The 19,860-nt window shown below is 40.7% G+C and overlaps 1 protein-coding gene across 2 annotated transcripts in view; it reads left to right on the top strand.

Annotated features, from left to right (window-relative positions):
• Window positions 1-2,369: 2,369 nt before the first annotated feature.
• Window positions 2,370-19,860, top strand: part of LOC106880786 (uncharacterized) — a 148,024-nt gene continuing 130,533 nt past the window's right edge. The window contains exon 1 of one of the 2 annotated variants that reach the window (XM_089364997.1): window positions 2,370-2,963. In XM_089364997.1, the coding sequence (XP_089221123.1) occupies window positions 2,594-2,963 (370 nt within the window). In that variant the 5' untranslated portion in view covers window positions 2,370-2,593. The remainder of the gene's footprint in view (window positions 2,964-19,860) is intronic. The other variant, XM_089364998.1, reaches the window with a different exon arrangement.

Genomic DNA, 19,860 nt, shown 5'->3' with positions numbered 1-19,860 from the left:
AAACTGTCCTGCATGCTGTCGTTCAATGTCCGTGCAGTAGCGACTTGTGGGCTTGTGTCCATTTGCTGCTTAAGGATGTGGAACGAATCCAACTGTCCGCCAAATCTATAATGGACGTTGACGTACTACCTTCTTTTGATAGGAATGGAAGATTTAACTTCTGCTAAGTGACAGTGGAAGAAGAGATTATGTGGTGGACTCGTCTGAGAAGCTTAAAGACAGGTATTTTCCTACCTGGCCAACCTCTCATTAATTTCTTCAAGTACCATTTGAAGAGGAAGGTAAAAGAGGAGAGGTTGCCTTCTGATGTTTTTATCGCAAAATAAATGAGAGTAGAAAAATTGATTAGTCCGAATAGATCTACCTGAGATATTCTTTTCTTAGTAGGAGGAAGGAAACAGGAAGGGGGCAAGTTTAGTGCCTTAGAGATGGCAGAATAATCTGGTTCCTTTTTGTGTCTGTATTGTCTCCACTCATGTTTTTGTATTGCCACCCTCATCCGACGCATAATGATAAATGAAATAGATAATTATATTATCATTATTTGATGATAACTCGCAACTTATTTTGCTTGGTAAAATGGAAAGTGTCAGCTGTCCACAGCCAGCAGACTAAGGTGACACTTGTTTACTGGTCATGCCTCAAGAACCCTGCGAAGAATTCTTGCAGGTGTTCTACCTTCACACTTGCACCAATCTTTTTCAGCCATGTTGGTAGTTGAGTGCTGATACTTTCAAGTGCATCAATTACTATTGATGTCACGTCTACCCTCCTCACTGACCACAACCTTCGTATTTCCCACTTTAAGTCGTTGTAGTTGTGCAGTTTTTCTTCTTTCTCTTTGATCCTGTTGTCACTGGGACATGCTATGTCGATTATCATGTAAGTTCTTCCTTTCTTTCACCACAACAATGTCCGGTTTCCGTTGCCTTGTCAGGTGATCGCACTGAATCATTGCATCCCACAGGATTTTGCAATCTTCATTCTCGGTGACTCCTTCTGGAGTTTGCTCATATCACATCTTTGCTCTATGTAGGCCGTGATTTCCACAGAGCTCCCAGTGGATCATTCTTACCACATTGTCATGTCGCCTTTTGTATTCGTGTTGTGCTAATTTCGGACATTTGCTAACGATATGTCATACCATTTCACCCCTTGCCCCACACATTCTGCATCTGTTCATCGTTACTACTACTACTACTACTACTACATACACACACATTCACATATATATGTGCGGGTGAATGTGTGTATACATACTCGCACACCCATTGTCATGTAGTTTGTATCTCACATATTTTTGAAAAAGCGGTCACATTATCAACCAATATCTTTTTTGTTCAATTTTATTCCATCGTAGCGGTATTTAATTATTGCCATTGTATGTTTTTTCAAATAACATTTTTGTTCCACTTTACAAAATCGTCCACAGACCGGAAACGAGAAATTAGAGTAATGATTTGAGAAGTTCTGACGTTGAACAATGCGCGCGTGCGTGAGTGTGTTGCGTGCTTATCGATGTGAATTCATAACTCACTAAAAGCACCAAAGTCAATATTATGGACTAAGCAATTCAGCATGGGCCGATAGTGAATACCAGACAAAGTACAGGGATTGATATAACTTACTAAAACTCCTTAAAAAAAAAAGGCTATACACAAGCTATGCAAACTAACGATGGAACCACTGCATGATAGCAGCTGAAGCTCCCTAAATCATTCGCTTCAATCATTGTAAACGAGGACATTTCTACACAGTTCTAAAAAAATTGTCCAAAATAGACAAGGAGTGGTGTTTTGTAAGCAGAGCACTTTAAGTCAAACGTCTCTAGTTGGCATTTTTTCCCCCACAATGTTTCAACTTAAAACTCGGTCCTCACGCTACACAGCTGTGACACAATCAGAAAAGAAAACTACATTCAACAAGATTCTGCCACGGCTGCTGCTGCCACTGCTATAAGACACGTCAATATCACTCCCACTACTCCTCAATTCTCTGCTTACTCTGCACTGACAGCGTGTTGTACCGTTCTCTAGGACTAGAACACCAGGTTTAGTCCTGTTGTCACTCGATAACGTCTCCTCTTACTTCCACCTCAGCCGGCTACCACCTTTATTTCACACCGGATGAATAAAATTTTTACGTGTTTGCCCCGAAACACGAACTTGTATATATTTATTTGTGCGTGTATATATATATATATATATATATATATATATGTATATCACACGCATACACATATGTGAATATATATAAATATATATCCGTTCAAACAAAGACTACATTTACATTCATACGTATATATATATATATATATATATATATATATATATATATATATATATATATATATATACTGTTATAGACACATACACAAACTTTTATATAAATACATCGCTATATACAGAGTAATACGCACATATTTACGGACCTATATACAGTACGCACGCGCGCGCGTACACATACACACACACACATAGAGAGAGAGAGAGATAGAGCGCGAGGAAGAAAGATTGATATATATATAGAGAGAGAGAGAAAGAGAGAGATGTGTGAGAGTGTATGTATATAATTTCAACACCTGACATACGCCATGTCACTTGCTGACGACGCTTGCCATACGGTTTCAAATTCAGTCGCGTGCAGGAATACTACAACTACAAGGAGTAGAATAACACCCACTACAGCACCAACACCGTTACTATTTCTACTACCAGAACCAGAACAGATGCTCACGGCAACGGTCCGCCCCATGTGGAACATACACAAAACTGACAATTCACATAGAAACACTGCCAGCGGACAGTTTACGCGGGACCATCGAAAGATTTCGCCTTCGCCGGTTTTCTTAAATTTTCCACTATTATTGTTCTTACTCCTGTTGACGATCTCTCCTATCTGCCACGTTGCTGCTTCGAGCAAGGTTTCAAATTTGCGTCTTTGTGCCGATGCAGAGTGCAAAGGTGAGTGTTTCGACTGATATTTAATTTCTATATGTCTATGTTGTGTTATCTAATATATATATATATATATATACATATATATATATATATAACACACACACACACACACACACACACACACAAACACACATATGATGGCATGTCAGTGGTTAAGAAGTTTATTTTGCATTCATGAGATCCTAGTTCCGTTCCCGTAGCGTAGCATCTTGCGTAAATGTCTTTTATTTCTGTAGTCTTGATCCAACATTGTGCGAGAAATTGGATTGCTGTTCTTCAGCTCTAGGCTACTCCGGACCGGCTCAGATCTAAGATCAAGGATATTCTAGTCATGACAATCTGCTTTTTTTTTTCGTTTTTTAGATGGAACATTCTTTTTTAAGGTATGATTTGAGGGAGGATTTGTTATTTCTTTCAGCGTGTCTGTCGATCACATTGAGGTCTTCATCATTGGTTCGAGTGAAAGTGGACAAACGGAGCCTGTGGAAACCTGTCAGATGGATTATACCTGTAATTCAAGGAACCTCTGTACTAAAGAGTGTTCCGTTGACTCTGCTCGATGATTACGTTAGGTTACCGGTGCCTGTAGAAGACACAACCACTTATCAGTGGTAGGTCAGTTCATTGAACAATGTGAACTTGAATACTCATCGTTGAAACCGATGGAGATCCATTTTACTTTTACTAATATATATATATATATATATATATATATATATATATATATATATATGTATATATATGTGTGTGTGTGTGTGTGTTCGTTAGAACTGAAAAATAAGACGAACTCAGATCAATTCAAAATTAGCTTAAAATGTAAAAAATTTATTTAAGCTAGAAGTGGTGACAAGAGTGCAATAGTTTCTCTCTTGTTAAGTTCTGCATCTGTACTTTGAATAACTTCGACGAGGGAAACGAAGACAACCTTGTCAGCACTTCCAACTTCGTGCAAGATACTTCTGGATATGCTGGGACACACCAACAGTAGTGTAATCAAGTATCATCAGGTGTTTCTGGTCTCAGCATAGAGACACCCCAGCCATGTGACCCAGCTAGGATTGTTTAGAAACAGATTTGCATCCAAACATTAGCAGTCTATGGTCCAGCCTTCTTAATCCATATTCATCTGGTGCTTTTTCTGTTTCTTCACTTGCAAACTGAATGACCCATTTGCACCCCTGTAAAACCCAATTGGTAGAGGGCTTTATAGAGTGAGCATCCTGTTAAACCTCTACAGCCCACTTATGTGCTCAGTGTTTTTTAGCCTCTATTCTGGCACTTCTCCAGCATTTCCTAATACTTCACAATGTTTCTTCACATAGGCTTCATCAATGCATTCTTCCTAGGACACTGTAAGTTCCAGCATGTTCACTTGTTTTGGTGTGTCAGAGGTGATGATCATGCCAGAATTATCTTCTTTGGAAATTTCAACATTTCAAACTGTCTACCCAAATCGACACACCTGTCAAAGACTGTGCAAAGGAGGCATACCCTTGTTTTTAGTTGTAGATTCAGTTTCTCTACAGCTTAAACAAATTAAATTGCATAGTGGATATTTACATTCACTAATGACTAAGTAGCTAAGCTCTCAGCAGCCACCTTGAGCATCTGGTCATGGTGTCCACAGTAGCACCCCAAAAGGCAGAACAGACAAGATGCTGTCTCATTCTTAACCTAAATGTGAAGATTAGTTGGGTTTAGCAAGGCATTTGGACAGCTTGGACAAGAAACTGGACACAACAGAAGTCTGCCTGCATGATATTTGTCTAAGTATATCTTGTGCTGCTGCACATTCTCCCACATGTCCATGGTGCCTGAGCCCTACATTACTGTCTCACTTTTCCTCTACACTTGCTTGGACTTCCTCATAAAGGAGATGATGCCTCCTTGTCCTGTGTCTCTGGGAAGTATCACAAGCCTGCTCTGCTTGTTGCCAACACACATCTTCTTTTGTTTTAGGCATGACTCCTGTCACTTGCACTGCTTTCTAGTCTTAGGAGTCGTTGTACTTTCAGATTTCTCTTGCTCATGTTATCTTAAAATCTTCGTGATACCACCGATAAGGAACTGCAAGAGATCTAACTGCTCCCATACAATGCTTCATTGTTGAGGCTGCAGGGGAACTCCAACCATTTGTAGAGAATGCCATCTTTCAAAGAATTCTACTATTAATGAAACCATATAAACTAGCAGATTCACTTAGGGTAGGGTAGAAGGTTGGTAAATACAGGTGAGCCTGACTTACTGACCTTGGTGAAGCATGTTTTCAAAGTCTTTCTTGAATATTTGAATAGCAGCAGAGTCTTTTAGAGTCAAGTCAAAGAATTTCCCTAGGTTCTTGATTGGTTGCACTGTGATGAAGGAGATGACAGTTCTGAATATTGAGAAATGGAATCTGTCAACTACTTTCAACACCATGAATCTTGATTAGCAGGCTCAAAACTCATCCTTGCTCAAATGATAAATTTCTTCATTCATTGTAGAATCTGTTTATTCCTTGGAACCAATATTGTTGTGACCGTATGATTGGCAACAGATGATTTTATTGTAGACTTAGTTAGAAGGCCTCTACATCCCTTCTTGGCTGACTTGGCCACCCTGTTCAAGCAAGGGCAAAAAGAATAACTGAGACTAGCAGTACCTGTGGAATTTGATATAAGTTTTTGACCTAGAAATTATTGTAGTAACCCAGGAACAAGGTCATTGAGTTTCCTAGGAACATGGTGATGCAGTGCAAATTCACCTTGTCAATGTGGTATGGACTCATAGGCATTTGTCTGATACAACTAGATTACTTCTGCTCTCATGGGTTTTTCCAATGTGCTTTGTAACTACACCATTGTCTTCCAAGTGACCAGGACCACCAAGAATCCTACCCTTCTGCTTGAGAAGAAACTCAGTTGGTCATTGAGAAATAACATTGAAAACACCTCTTCAACTCTTAACAATGAAATTGATGATATGAATCCAAATTCCTTTCCTCTCCACTGATCAGCAACTCTCCTTTCTTATATCATCATCAAGGCCTTCCATATGTATCAGAGGAGCAACTCTACATTTCCGCTTCACATATTTTTGTCTCAATACCAGACATGCGAAGATTGATTTTAACTGGATTTTGAAATGGCAAAAAGGACCTCCTTGTTGTCTTTACATCATCATCATCATTATCACCATCATTCAATGTCCTTGTCCATGCTGGCATGGGTTGGATGGTTTGACTGGGCTAGCCCGCTAGAAGGCTGTACCCGATTCCAGTCTGATTTGGTATGGTTTTCTATGGCTGGATACCCTTCCTAACATCAACCACTCTGAGAGTGTAATGGGTGCTTTTACGTGTCGCCGGCATGGATGCCAATTTGTGTGACACCAGTATCTGCCACAGCTGCAATTTTGCTCAGCTTGATGGGTCTCCTCAAGCATGACATAATGCGAAAGGTCTTGGTCATTGTCTCCATTAAGCCTAGTGCTCGAAAGGAACTCAGCCACTTGGCTTCCGTGAGGTCCAGTGCTCAAAAGGAACTCAGCCGGTTTGCCTCCGTGAGGCCCAATGTTCAAAAGATGTTCTCTATATGTCACCAGCATGTGTGCACTTGGCTTGATGGATCCTCTCAAACACAGCACATCGCCAAAGGTCTTGGTCACCAGTCATTGGCTCTGTAAGTCTCAAAGTTCGAAGATCATGCTTCACCACCTAATCCCATGTCTTCCTGGGTCTACCTCTACCACAGGTTCCCTCCACAGTTAGAGATTGGCACTTCTTTACACAACTGTCTTCGCCCATATGCATCACATACCAGTGCAGTTGTCTCTCTTGCACATCATATCTGATTCCTCTTATACCTAACTTTTCTATCAAGATGCTTTCACTCTGTCAAACATGCACACTGGCATTACACATCCAGCGAAGCATACTGGCTTAATTTCTTCCAAGCCTATGCATGTCCTCAGCTGTCATAGCCCATATTTCACTGCCATGCAGCATAGCTGTTTGCGCACAGGAATCGAACAATCTACCTTTCACTCTGAGAGAGAAGCCCTTTGTTGCCAGCAGGGGCTGGAGCTCTTTGAATTTTGCCCAGCCTAATCTTATTCTGACAGCTATGCTCTTGGAGCATCCACCTTCACTACTAACGTGGTCATCTAGATAATGAAAGCTATCTACTACCTTAGCTTGTTCCCCTGGTAGTTGATGGAGTCTATTTTCTGCACATTTTTAGCGTTTCTTGTACCTGTGCACTTTCCATATACAAAAGTTAGTTTCCCTGTTAACCTTCCTCTAATGTTGCTGCACCTTTTATGTGTCCAAAGCTTACACTGGGGCACTTTATGGAGTTTCTACCTACACCTTTTCTACAGATTGAGCAGGGCCGTCTACCTGAAGAAATTTGTGATTTGCCTGCTTTCTATTTACTAAGACTTTGGTTTTTGCTTGGTTAACTCTAAGGCCCTTTGATCCTAAACCTTGCTTCCATACCTGGAACTTCTTCTTTAGTTCAGGTAGTAATTCAGCATTAAGAGCAAGGTCATCAGCTCAGAATAGCTCCTAGGGGCAGCCTGTCTTGAATTTCTCTGTTTTTGCCTGGAGGACTATGATGAACAAGAGGGGGCTGAGCATCGATACTTGGTGAACCCTTACTTGTGCCCTGAATTCTTTGCTGTACTCGTTGCCCACCCTCACCTTACTGACACCATCCCTGTGCATGACTTGTACAGCTCTCACCAACCAATCGTCTATCCCTAGTTTCCGCATTGACCACCAGATAAGGGATCGGGGGACCCTGTCAAAGGCTTTCTCCAAATCAACAAAAGCCAAGTCTAGAGGTTTATCTTTGGCTAGGTATTTCTCCTGCAGTTGCCTTAGCAGAAATATAGCATCAGTGATGCTTCTCCCTGGCACAAAACCAAACTGCATCTCAACTAGATTAACTCTCTCCCTAATTAGTTGGGCTATGACTCCCTCTGTAACTTTAATCACCTGATCCAACAATTTGATACCTCTGTAATTATTTTTATCTAAAGCATCACCTTTACCTTTGTAGCAGTTGACTATGGTACTGCTACACCAGTCATTGGGTATGACTCCTTCATGAACCACCTGATTTACAGTATTGGTGACTAGACCATAACCCACACTGCCAGATATTTTAAGCATTTCAGCGGAGATTCCTGATATGCTGGGGGTCTTAATCTGTCTTCATATCCTTAATTGCTTTATCTATTGTCAATTTGGGTAGCTGGTCCCTCACGATGCTCAACATAGGCAGACATCTTCTTTTCTGTTTCTCCCTTGGCTAGATATATCTGTCTCCTAGCTTCCCTTCTGGCAATCTGACACAGTTCCCTGCTGCCCCCACTCTTCCAGGCCTCCTAGGCTTGTTTCTTTGCTCTAATGGCCCTTTCTGCAGTATGGTTCCACCACCACGTTACCCTAGGTCTGGAAGGGACTTTGCACCAACCTCAGATTTGGTCTGTGGCACTCAGCAAGCTGTCTCACAGGAATTCCCAGTTACCCTCTATGTCACAAGTTTGTAGCTGCTCCTCTATTTCATCAAATTTCTCAATTAAGATGTCCCTAAATCTCTGACCATATGAAGATCCTTAAGCTTCCAGATCCTTTTCTAGATTGGTCTGCCTCTTGGCATCCTTCTGGCATCTAAAGTCACTAGTGACTAGTCTATGCTGTGGGGGTACATTCTTCACCAAAGAGGGTCTTTGTATTTAAGAGCAACTGTGCATCTTGCTGTCTGGTGAGAATGAAATCGATCTGGCTGGCAGAGTTACCTGATTGATAGGTTATGAGGTGATTGGTTGGGTTCCTGAAGTTGGTGTTGCAGATCAATAGGTTATTGGCATCCCAGAAGCCCAGTAGCTTTGTTCCCTCTTCATTTTGGGAACCAATTCCATGGCTCCCATGTACACCACGGAGGGTACCAGGTTGCTCATTGAAATCCCCAGCCACGAAGATGAGATCATTGTCACTCATCTTTGAGGTAGCCTGCAGATGAATATCATAAAAGTGGTCCTTCTGTTCATTTGGTAAGCCCGCTTGTGGGGCGTAGGCAGATATAATTGTTGCTATACTATTCTGCAAAACTAGACTGAGCTTAAGTGCTCTATCACACACACTCTGACTACCTCTATAACCTTATCCACCCATTTCTCTGAAAGAAGTATGCCCACACCACCTACTCCATTACTGTTACCTTCCCAGAAGATTTCGACAGTTAATTCACTGATGAGTATTTGATGAGGAAAACTCTCTCTTCTTGCTGACCACATTTTCTAACCATTGTAGCTAGTGCTTCCTCATGGCTGATTCTATGATTCAGCTGTTGGCTTTTTCCAAGATTCCATTGTTGTTGATGTAGCCCTCCCAATTGATATTTAAGAAGTGAAGAGTTTTTTGTTGATGGGCATACTCCACATTTTTGATGCTGCAATAATAAAGTGTCCATGTTTCACAACTGTAATAATGTTGATATGTATATACTTACAAGTGGGTGTTGAAAAGTCCTTGCCTTTAAGGGTATCGTGAAAGGCCTGGTTGGAGGTCCAATTTTGGAGTTCTTTTATAGGGCTTAGAAAAACTGAAGGACCACTGTAATAAGTATGTGAATCTGAGAGGGGAATATGTTGCATAAAACCATAATTAACTGATCCTCTTGTATTTTCTTTTACCCAAAGCCAAGAACTTTTCAGCACCTCCTTGTATTTGTTGGAAAGAATACTTCCAAGATAGGGAAAGTGGTCAACTTATTTGAGAGACGTATCAGGTATGAGACCAGAGAGGCTGATTTCAGAGCAGGTTGGGTGAGGTTTTAAGACTTCTTGACGTTTTCTGTGTGGCAAACACCATGCATTGGTGAAGTTGTTGACTGATTTCTGGGATTCTCAATATATGTTTCAGAGAGTTTCATTGATATCCATGTGTTGAATCTTTGAGATGCTCTGGACGTTGGTAAGTCAATGAGATTGAAATTTTGCTATGTTAAATAGTCCACCCTTAATACATCCATCTGATGTCAATACTTGGATTGTCTGGAAAAAGTTCAAAAAGCATCACAGACAAATATAAGAAGAGTGTAGGTGCAAGAATACAACCCTGTTTCAATTTGCATGTATTCAGGCATGTTATACCTGAACCAAAATATTGAAGAACCATCCATGTGGTTTCTCTGTCAAAAGCCTTTTCCTGTTTATAGAAGACAAAGAAGAGTAGTTTCTGTAGTTATCTGTTTTTTCCTCTTGTTGACAACTATGTCAGTTGTGCCACAAGAGGTACAAAAACTGTAAGGAAAAATCTCCACAATGGTCTGCAGATGGCTTACGATTCTTGCAAATATTTTCCCTACAACCAACAGCAAGGATATTCTATGATAATTCCCACAAGATTTTTAATCTCCTTTCTTGAAGATAGTAATAATAAAATAAACTTGATAATGTGGCTGTGTGATAAGGAGCTTGTTTCCCAACCACATGATTCCAGTTTCTGCTCCTCTGCATGGTACCTTGGGCAAGTGTGTCCTATAATATTGTCTTTGGCCAACCAAAGCCTTGTGGGTGGATTTGGTAGATAGAAACTGAAAGGAGCCCATCATGTATATATGTCATCATCATCATCGTTTAATGCCTGCTTTCCATGCTAGCATGGGTTGGACGATTTGACTGAGGACTAATGAACCGGATGGCTACACCAGGCTCCAATCTGATTTGGCAGAGTTTCTACAGCTGGATGCCCTTCCTAACGCCAACCACTCCGAGAGTGTAGTGGGTGCTTTTACGTGTCACCGGCACGAGGGCCAGTTACGCGGTACTGGCAACGGACATGCTCAAAATGGTGTTTTTTACGTGCCACCGGCACAAGTGCTAGTAAAGCAACGCTGGTAATGTAATCGCTCAAATGGTGCTATTTACAGGCGACTAGCACGGAAGCCAGACAACTGCTCTGGCAATGATCATGCTTGGACAGTGCTGTCAGTGCTCCACTGGCACAGGTGCCAGTCATCGAATATGGTTCAATTACGATTTCGATTACACTTGCCCCAACAGGTCTTCACAAGCAGAGTTTAGTGTCCAATGAAGGAGAGGTTGGCATGGGTGCCTGTCATCGGATTCGGTTCGATTTCGATTTTGAATTCACTTGCCTCAACAGGTCTTCGCAAGCAGAGTTTTTAGTGTCCAATGAAGTAAAGATACGAATAAATGAGCTGGCTACACTTCTGGCAGTGGCTACAGAATATGCTCTCACTTGGCTTGCCGGGTCTTCTCATATACTGCATGTTTCCAAAGGTCCTGGTCACTAGTCATTGCCTCTGTGAAGCCTAAAGTTTGAAGGTCGTGCTTCACCACCTCATCCCAGGTCTTCCTGGGTCTACCTCTTCTACAGGTTCCCTCAACTGCTAGGGTGTGGCACTTTTTCACACAACTATCCTCATCCATTCTCACCACATGACCATACCAGCGCAATCATCTCTCTTGCACACCACAACTGATGCTTCTTAGGTCTAACTTTTCTCTCAAGATACTTACACTCTGTCGAGTATGCACACTGACATTACACATCCATCGGAGCATACTGGCTTCGTTTCTTGCGAGCTTATGCATGTCCTCAACAGTCACAGCACATGTTTCACTGCCATGTAGCATGGCGGTTCGTACGCAAGCGTCATACAGTCTGCTTTTACTCTGATTGAGAGGCCCTTTGTCACCAGCAGAGGTAAGAGCTTTATGAACTTTGCCCAGGCTATTCTTATTCTAGCAGCTACACTTTCAGCGCACCCTCCCCCACTACAAACTCGGTCACCTAGATAGCAGAAGCTATCAACTACTTCGAGTTTTTCTCCCTGGAATGTGGCAAAAGTTGTTTTCTGCACATTTTCAGTGTTTATTGCTCCTCAGCATCTGCCACATACAAAAACTAACTTCCTAGTTAGCCTTCCTTAGATATTGCTGCACCTCTTATGTGTCCATAGCTTACACTGGGTACATCTTATGGAGTTTCTACCTACGCTTTTTCTATAGATCGAGTAGGGCCAGAGTGTTGTTGCTCGCTTGAAGCATTGTGTATTGTTTGTAAAAAATAATAAACAATAATAATAATATATTTTGAATGGCACAACAATGCTCTATAATAACAACAATGGACTATAATAACTGGTGTAATTTAATCATCCTTAGTCTGATATAATATTTTGGAATATAAAAATCCCTTCTTCAGATATCCCTAGGAATTGATTGAGTCACTGCTATAATCGATTTTCCAACTGTTGCAAAATCGATTATAGCAGTGACTCAATCAATTCCTAGGGATATCTGAAGAAGGGATTTTTATATTCCAAAATATTATATCAGACTATGGATGATTAAATTACACCAGTTATTATAGTCCATTGTTGTTATAATGGTGCATTGTTGTGCCATTCAAAATACATTATTATTATTATTTATTATTTTATAAACACACACACACACACACACACACATGCACACACACACACACACACACATTAATATAGACAACAATGTGCAATGTTTTATCAAAAAGGAAAACTATACTTGCCACTAAATATGACTAGGGTGTTAGAATACCTACATTGCTAAAAATAAGACCTTAAAAGCTCTAATGCTGTAGTTAAAACACATAATTGTATATGATTATGTACTTTGACTACTTGTGTGTGTGTGTGTGTGTGTGTCTTTGTGTCTGTGTTTGTCCCCCATCACTGCTTGACAACTGGTGTTGGTGTGTTTACCTCCCTGTAACCTAGCAGTTCAACAAAAGAGACTGATAGAATAAGTACTAGGCTTTAAAAAAAATAAGTCCTGGGGTCAATTTGTTCTACTAAAACCCTTCAAGGCAGTGCTCCAGCATGGCTGCAGTCAGATGATTGAAACAAGTAAAAGAATAAAAGAGCTGCCTTTTCAAACTCATTTGGGATTTGGTATTCTTTCTACATTTTCAAGATCAGAGTGAAAAGTCTCATATTGAGAGGTAGTTCCCGATGTTGCAATAATTTAAGAGAGATGCTTTATTTTGGGGATTTTCATGGTTTCATTCTATTCATGTCATTTTCCAACTCTTGAAATAAAGGTTGTTTAAGATGATATGGGACATTTCAGTTCAGTAATTATGGAAAATATCCTTTCTAGCATTTGAGTATATTTTGTGAATCCATTAGGATGTTGGAGTTGACTGTAGCCACTAGGTTGCTTCTTTGATGTTCATACAGGGCTAAACATTTGCTTCCTTCCAGCAATGAGGTTTCTGGGTTCATGGGCATTTGTATAATTCCTGAGTTCTATTGCTACTTTCCTTTCTGTCTATACGTATGTCTCTCATTCTGTATCACTCTATTTTACCATTCCAGAGAAAGTTATAGAGAAAGAAAAATTAAAGAGTGATTAAGGAGGAAATAAAACATTTTGTCATCACACCTACTTGAGAATCTCTCATTTACTCACACAACCTCTCTTTTCCAACTTCATGCATTTTGACTTTTTCTCCATTTGCTATCTTGACAGACAGAAGGGTATGATGTGAGGAGATTTGATTTCTGTTTCTCAAAATAACATTATACAAAATTTCCTTATGAGCATCCATTTTGTAGATTCTGAATACAAGTTGGACACACATGCAAACAATTCACACACACACACGTGTGTGAATATATGTGTATGAGTGTCCTCATCATGACTTTACATTAACTTTCCATACTGGTATGGGTTTGACAAGTTGCCATGATCCAAATCCACCCTTATTCATAGTTAGTGCACTCCTACACTGCTGGAGACCACATCTTATATGTTTCATTATTGAAATATTTTCTGTGCCTGGATGCTCTTCACAACTCTGGCTTCTTTACAGTGTGTACTGGATGCATTTTACTGTAATACAAGCACTAGAAAGGTTGTCATGTTCTCTATGTTTCCTCTACTCATTTGTCAACCACTTTATAGAGTCTACTAGATGCATTTTATTATGCACCAACACTAATGAGCTTGAATTGAACTCAACACTAGAAGTCCTGACTACTCTTCTATGCATCCTCTTGCTTGAGGCAAAAATAATCAAGAGGGTAAACAGAAGAAGTGACAACATCAGAAGAATTAGGATGAATGGATGAAGGGAATAACAGATGATAGAAACAGAGTGATTGAAGGGGAAGCCACAGATGAATAATTACAGAGGTGGACAATGGTAAAGGAAAGTGATGGCTCAGTGTTGTTGAAATGATTGGCAATACAGAAAGTGATAGTAGTGTGTATTGGATACTAAGATCTTATACAATTATTATACATAGGCTTTTAGAAGGGTGAGAGGTAAGAATGGTGGTGATGAGGGATTAAATATGAGTAAGTTCAATACCATCCTCTGTTACATAGGCAGTATTATACAGTAAATAGGAGAAAGGTTGAGTATCAGAGAGTTGGAAAGGTTAAACAGGTCAAATGCCTTCTTTTGTTTAACTGACAGCATAGCACAGTGAATAGAAAGGTATGTTAGTGGCAAGAGAATGAGTGAAAGAGAGAGAGAGAGAGAGAGACAAGAGGGTATCAAAGAGGTCATGATGGCTGCAGATGTAGACTTAAAAGTCTTCATCAGCTGCCTCTATGGATATATCGGGGGGGGGGGGGGAAATCCAAATGTAGTTTTTTATTATGCCTTACAGCCTCCATGCTTCTTCATTACTATTGCACCAATCAGTGCAGTTCTTTGTCATCTCCTCAGTGAGCTTTGCCACTGAGGAGATGTCTTCACTTGCTTCTTTCATATCACCTTGAGTTTCCTTCTTCCACTTTTTCCAAATACTTTGGGCACTTTGTACTTCTTTATACAGCTGTCACACGATGGCTGTCCTCTTATATTCAGTTTTTCTCTCACCTCATTTGTATTGTTGTTCATGCAAACATTTTACACAAATATATGCTTACTTCATTTCTTTCTGGCCTTCATAAATCATGTTTCCAGGACCTATGACTCACCACCATGCACTATTGCAGGTCACATAAAAGCATCAAACAGTCTGCTCTTCACTCTGAGATAGAAACCTGCTTCCAGCATATGTAATAGCTCGCTGACATCTTTTAATCTGTTCTTACTCAGGCTGCTATGTTTTCAGAACACTCACCACCTCTGCAATTAGGTCATCTACATAACAGAAGTTATTTACAACTTCTATTGGGGTATTTTAGAGAATCTGTTTCATATGTGCTCTTAATGTTCACTACTTCTGTGCATCTGTCACATACAAAGTCTCTTTCCTCCACCAGACTTCCTGTGATTTCACTACAACTCTTGTATATTCCTAATTTACACTTAGTACACCATATATGGAACTTTTCTTTCTTCTTTTTTGAAGATCTAACATAATTATTTCCATTATCATAGTATTATCCTTTTTCTTTTATACTTACTAATAGTTTTAATCTTTGTTATATTTACCCTGAGACCTTATGATTCTATCCTTTACTACAATTCTCTGATTCTGCTACAAATTGAGCTATAAGAGCAAAGTTATTATACAGCAGGTACCGCAGACAGCTACTCTTATACTATTCCATTATGACCTGGAGGACTGATAAATATTAATGGCATGAGAACTGAACTTAGTGCACACATACTAGCAAGCTAAATTTCATTGCTGAACTCATTAATAACTCACACCTTGCTAAACGCACTTTTGCACTGGGTTGGAAGGGGTACATGGCCCACATAAGCCAGTTGCTTCATTAGCAACATTCAGACTGCAGAGCATGAAACCCAGTTAAAGTGTTTTCCCAGGCTGACAAATATCCCTTCCAAACATTCATTTTTGGAGGGAATTTTTTGATAAAGTGTAGTTCTGCATGAAAATACATTAGTATAATATTTGTAAATTAACAATTTGAAAAATCAATCAGTAAATAAAATAAAACGAATATATACACACACACACATACACACACACATACATATATACATATATACATATATATATATATATATATATATATGTATATATATATATGCAAAACTAGAACATCTCAATGCTACACATAGATATGTCTGAACATTTGTAGAGATGAACCACATTTGGAATAAAGAATTCAAATTCTCCACTTTACCTTCAAACATTCAATTTTATGGAGGATTCCTTGATGAAGTGTGTGTGTGTGTGGTTGGGAATATGTCCATCACGCCTCTTTCAATTCCATGATTTTGCGTTAGAGAACATTAGTATAACACAAAATGTATTGTCTCTGCTTTTCTTTCAAACATTCAACTTTGGAGAGAATTTTTGATGAAATGTAGTTCCATTGCTTTTCGGTATTGTGGATCGTCCCGTGCACATTTGTGAAAGGGAAAAATTTTGAATTTTCCATTGCTGCATATTTCCAGATGTTTATTTAATGGAATCTTGCGTAATTCTTCTTGTCAGATATGTTGCCTGTGGATTCCTGCACATTGGCAAAGAGACTTATTTGTTTCACCGATGTAATTTTCTTTGCAGTTTGGGCAGGTAATGCAGTATATAAGGTTTTGCATTTTGCAGTTCATATCTGTATTTATTTTTAAAAAGGATCTGCTCTTGAATTTTATGTGGGAACCACTTTCCAAGTTTTTGAAGTTGTTGATATTGTTGCCTGTTCCTCACTCCTATCCCCACATTCTTTTACTAAGAATTCTGATTTATTCTCTGATTTGAATTCTGCCCTTGTGAGGTGTTTTTTAAGATTTTTTGGTTGGCGTCTGCTATTCCATAAGGTGCCAGTCATCGAGTATGGTTCAATTATGATTTCACTTGCAAGTAGAGTTTAGTGTCCAATGAAGGAAAGGTTGGCATGGGTGCCAGTCGTCGGATTCGGTTCGATTTCAATTTCAAATTTAAAATTCGAAATTCCAAATTCACTTGCCTCAACAGGTCTTCGCAAGCAGGGTTTTTAGTATCCAATAAAGTAAAGATATGAATTAGTGAGCTGCCTACACTTCTGGCAGAGGTCATAGATTATGCTCTCACTTGCCTTGCTGGGTCTTCTCACATACTGCATATTTCCAAAGGTCCCAGTCACTGGTCATTGCCTTGGTGAGGCCTAAAGTTCGAAGGTTGTGCTTCACCACTTCATCTCAGGTCTTCCTGGGTCTACCTCTTCCACAGGTTCCCTCAACTGCTAGGGTGTGGCACTTTTTCACACAGCTATCCTCATCCATTCTTGCCACATGTCCATACCAGCACAATTGTCTCTCTTGCACACCACAACTGCTGCTTCTTAGGTCTAACTTTTCTCTCAAGGTACTTACACTCTGTCTAGTATGCACACTGACATTACACATCCATACTGGCTTCGTTTCTTGCAAGCTTACGCATGTCCTGACCAGTCACGGCCCATGTTTCACTGCCATGTAGCATGGCTGTTTGTACACATGCGTCATACAGTCTGCCTTTTACTCTGAGTGAGAGGCCCTTTGTCACCAGCAGAGGTAAGAGCTCTCTGAACTTTGCCCAGGCTATTCTTATTCTAGCAGTTACACTTTCAGTGCACCCTCCTCCGCTACGGACTTGGTCTCCTAGGTAGCGGAAGCTATCAACTACTTCTAGTTTTTCTCCCTGGAGTGTGGTAAAGGTTGTTTTCTGCACAACATTTTCAGTGTTTATTGCTCCTGGGCATCTGTCACATACAAAAACTATCTTGTCCATAGCTTGCACTGGGTACATCTTATGGAGTTTCTAACTACACCTTTTCTACAGATCGAGCAGGGTCATCTACCTGAAGGGATTTGTGTTTTGTCTACCTCCCTACTTATTAGGACTTTGGTTTTAGCTAAGTTGACTCTAAAGCCCTTCGATTCTAGTCCTTGCTTCCACACCTGAAACTTCTCCCCTAGTTCTGATAGTGACTCAGCAATTAGGGCAAGGTACTCAGCATAGAGGAGCTCCCAGGGGCATCCCGTCTTGAATTCCTGTGTTATTGCCTGGAGGACTATGATAAATAGGAGGGGGCTGAGGACTGAACCTTGGTGGACCCCTACCTCTACCTGGAATTCTTCACTGTACTCATTGCCAACCCTCACCTTACTGACAGCGTCTCTGTACATGGCTCGCACAGCTCTCACTAACCATTCTTCTATCCCTAGTTTCCTCATTGACCACCAGATGAGGGATCGGGGGACCCTGTCAAAGGCTTTCTCCATGTCAACGAAAGCCAGGTACAGAGGTTTATCTTTGGCTAGGTATTTCTCCTGCAGCTGTCTTACCAGAAATATAGCATCAGTGGTGCTTTTTCCTGGAACAAACCCAAACTGCATCTCATCTAAACTGACTCTATTCCTAATTTGTTGGGCTATGACCCTCTCCGTGACCTTCATTACCTGGTCCAACAACTTCATACCTCTGTAATTGTTTGTGTCAAGAGCGTCACCTTTACCTTTGTAGCAGTTGACTATGGTGCTGCTACACCAGTCATTGGGTATGACTCCTTCGTGCATCACCTGATTAACTATACAGGTGACTAGGCTATAACCGACACTACCAGATATTTTGAGCATGTCTGCAGTGATTCTTGATGGGCCAGGGGCTTTTCCTGTCTTCATACTCTTGATCGTTTTATCTACCAAGGTACTGTCAATTAGGATAGCTGGTCCCTCTGTTGGGTCGACATATGGCAGACCTTCTTTCTCCCCTTCATTCTCTTTATTGAGCAACCTTTCGTAGTGGTGTCTCCAAACCTCTTTCGTTGCAGCCTCATTTAGTGCAAGCGTATCATCATCCATGCGAACACATTTCTCTCCCACAACATCACGATTCTCTCTCACACACTGTCTTGCAACACGAAATACTTCAAGTCTTTGGTCCTCATGGCGCAGAACATTGGCAAATTTTTTCTTATCTGCTTCCCCTCTGGCTAAATAAACCTGTCTCCTAGCTTCCCTTCTAGCAGTCTGATACAATTCCCTGCTACCTCCGTTCTTCCAGTCCTTCCAAGCCTGTTTCTTTTGTCTAATAGCCCTGTCAACCACATTGTTCCACCACCATGTTACTTTGAGTTGAGAGGGAACTTTGCACCAGCCACAGATCTGGTCGGTGGCTCTCAGTAAGTTGTCCTGCAGAAATCTCCAATTGTCTTCCACGTTGTGTGATGTTATATCCCCTTCTATTTCGTCAAATGCTTTGAGTAGTATGTCTCTAAATCTCTGTCCATTTGCAGGATCTTTAAGCTTCCAGACCCTTTTCCTCCAAGCTGGTCTACTTCTGGGCAGCCATTTAGCCTTGATCCCGAAGTCGCTAACTACTAATCTGTGTTGTGGGGTACATTCTTCGCCAGGGAAGGTTTTGGCATTTATAAGCTGCCCTCTTTCCCTATTTCTGGTGAGGATGTAGTCGATTTGGCTATTGTGTCTGCCGGAATGGTAGGTGACTAGGTGACAGGCAGGTTTCCTGAAGTCGGTATTGCAAACCATAAGATCGTTTGCATCACAGAACTCCAGCAACCTGGTTCCCTCCTCATTGCGGGAACCGAAGCCATAGCCTCCATGTACGTTATGGAAGCCCCCTGCATGTTGTCCAACATGACCATTGAAATCACCAGCCACAAAGGGTAGGTCCCTGTCATTCGTCAGTGAGGTAGTTTGCAAGAGGGTGTCGTAGAATTGGTCTTTCTGCCCATCCAATAGCCCCGGTTGAGGGGCATAGGCCGAGATGATGGTAACTAACCTATGGTGAAGCACTAGTCTAATCTTAAGTACTCTGTTATATACTCTGACTACCTCAATTACCTCATCAACCCATTTCTCTGCTAGAAGTATACCCATGCCCCCGACCACGTCAGTGTTCCCTGCCCAGAAAATCTTGTACCTTTGTTCTTTGCCTCTGAGGAACCTCGCGGAAGCTCCTCTCCACCTTACTTCTTGGATGCAGCACAA

This window comes from Octopus bimaculoides, chromosome Z, assembly GCF_046866305.1.
Source record: "Octopus bimaculoides isolate indiv1 chromosome Z, ASM4686630v1, whole genome shotgun sequence".
NCBI classification, from domain to species: Eukaryota; Metazoa; Mollusca; class Cephalopoda; order Octopoda; family Octopodidae; genus Octopus; species Octopus bimaculoides.
The sequence above is the reverse complement of the archived record's forward strand: the minus strand, read 5'-3'. Positions and strand labels throughout refer to the sequence as shown.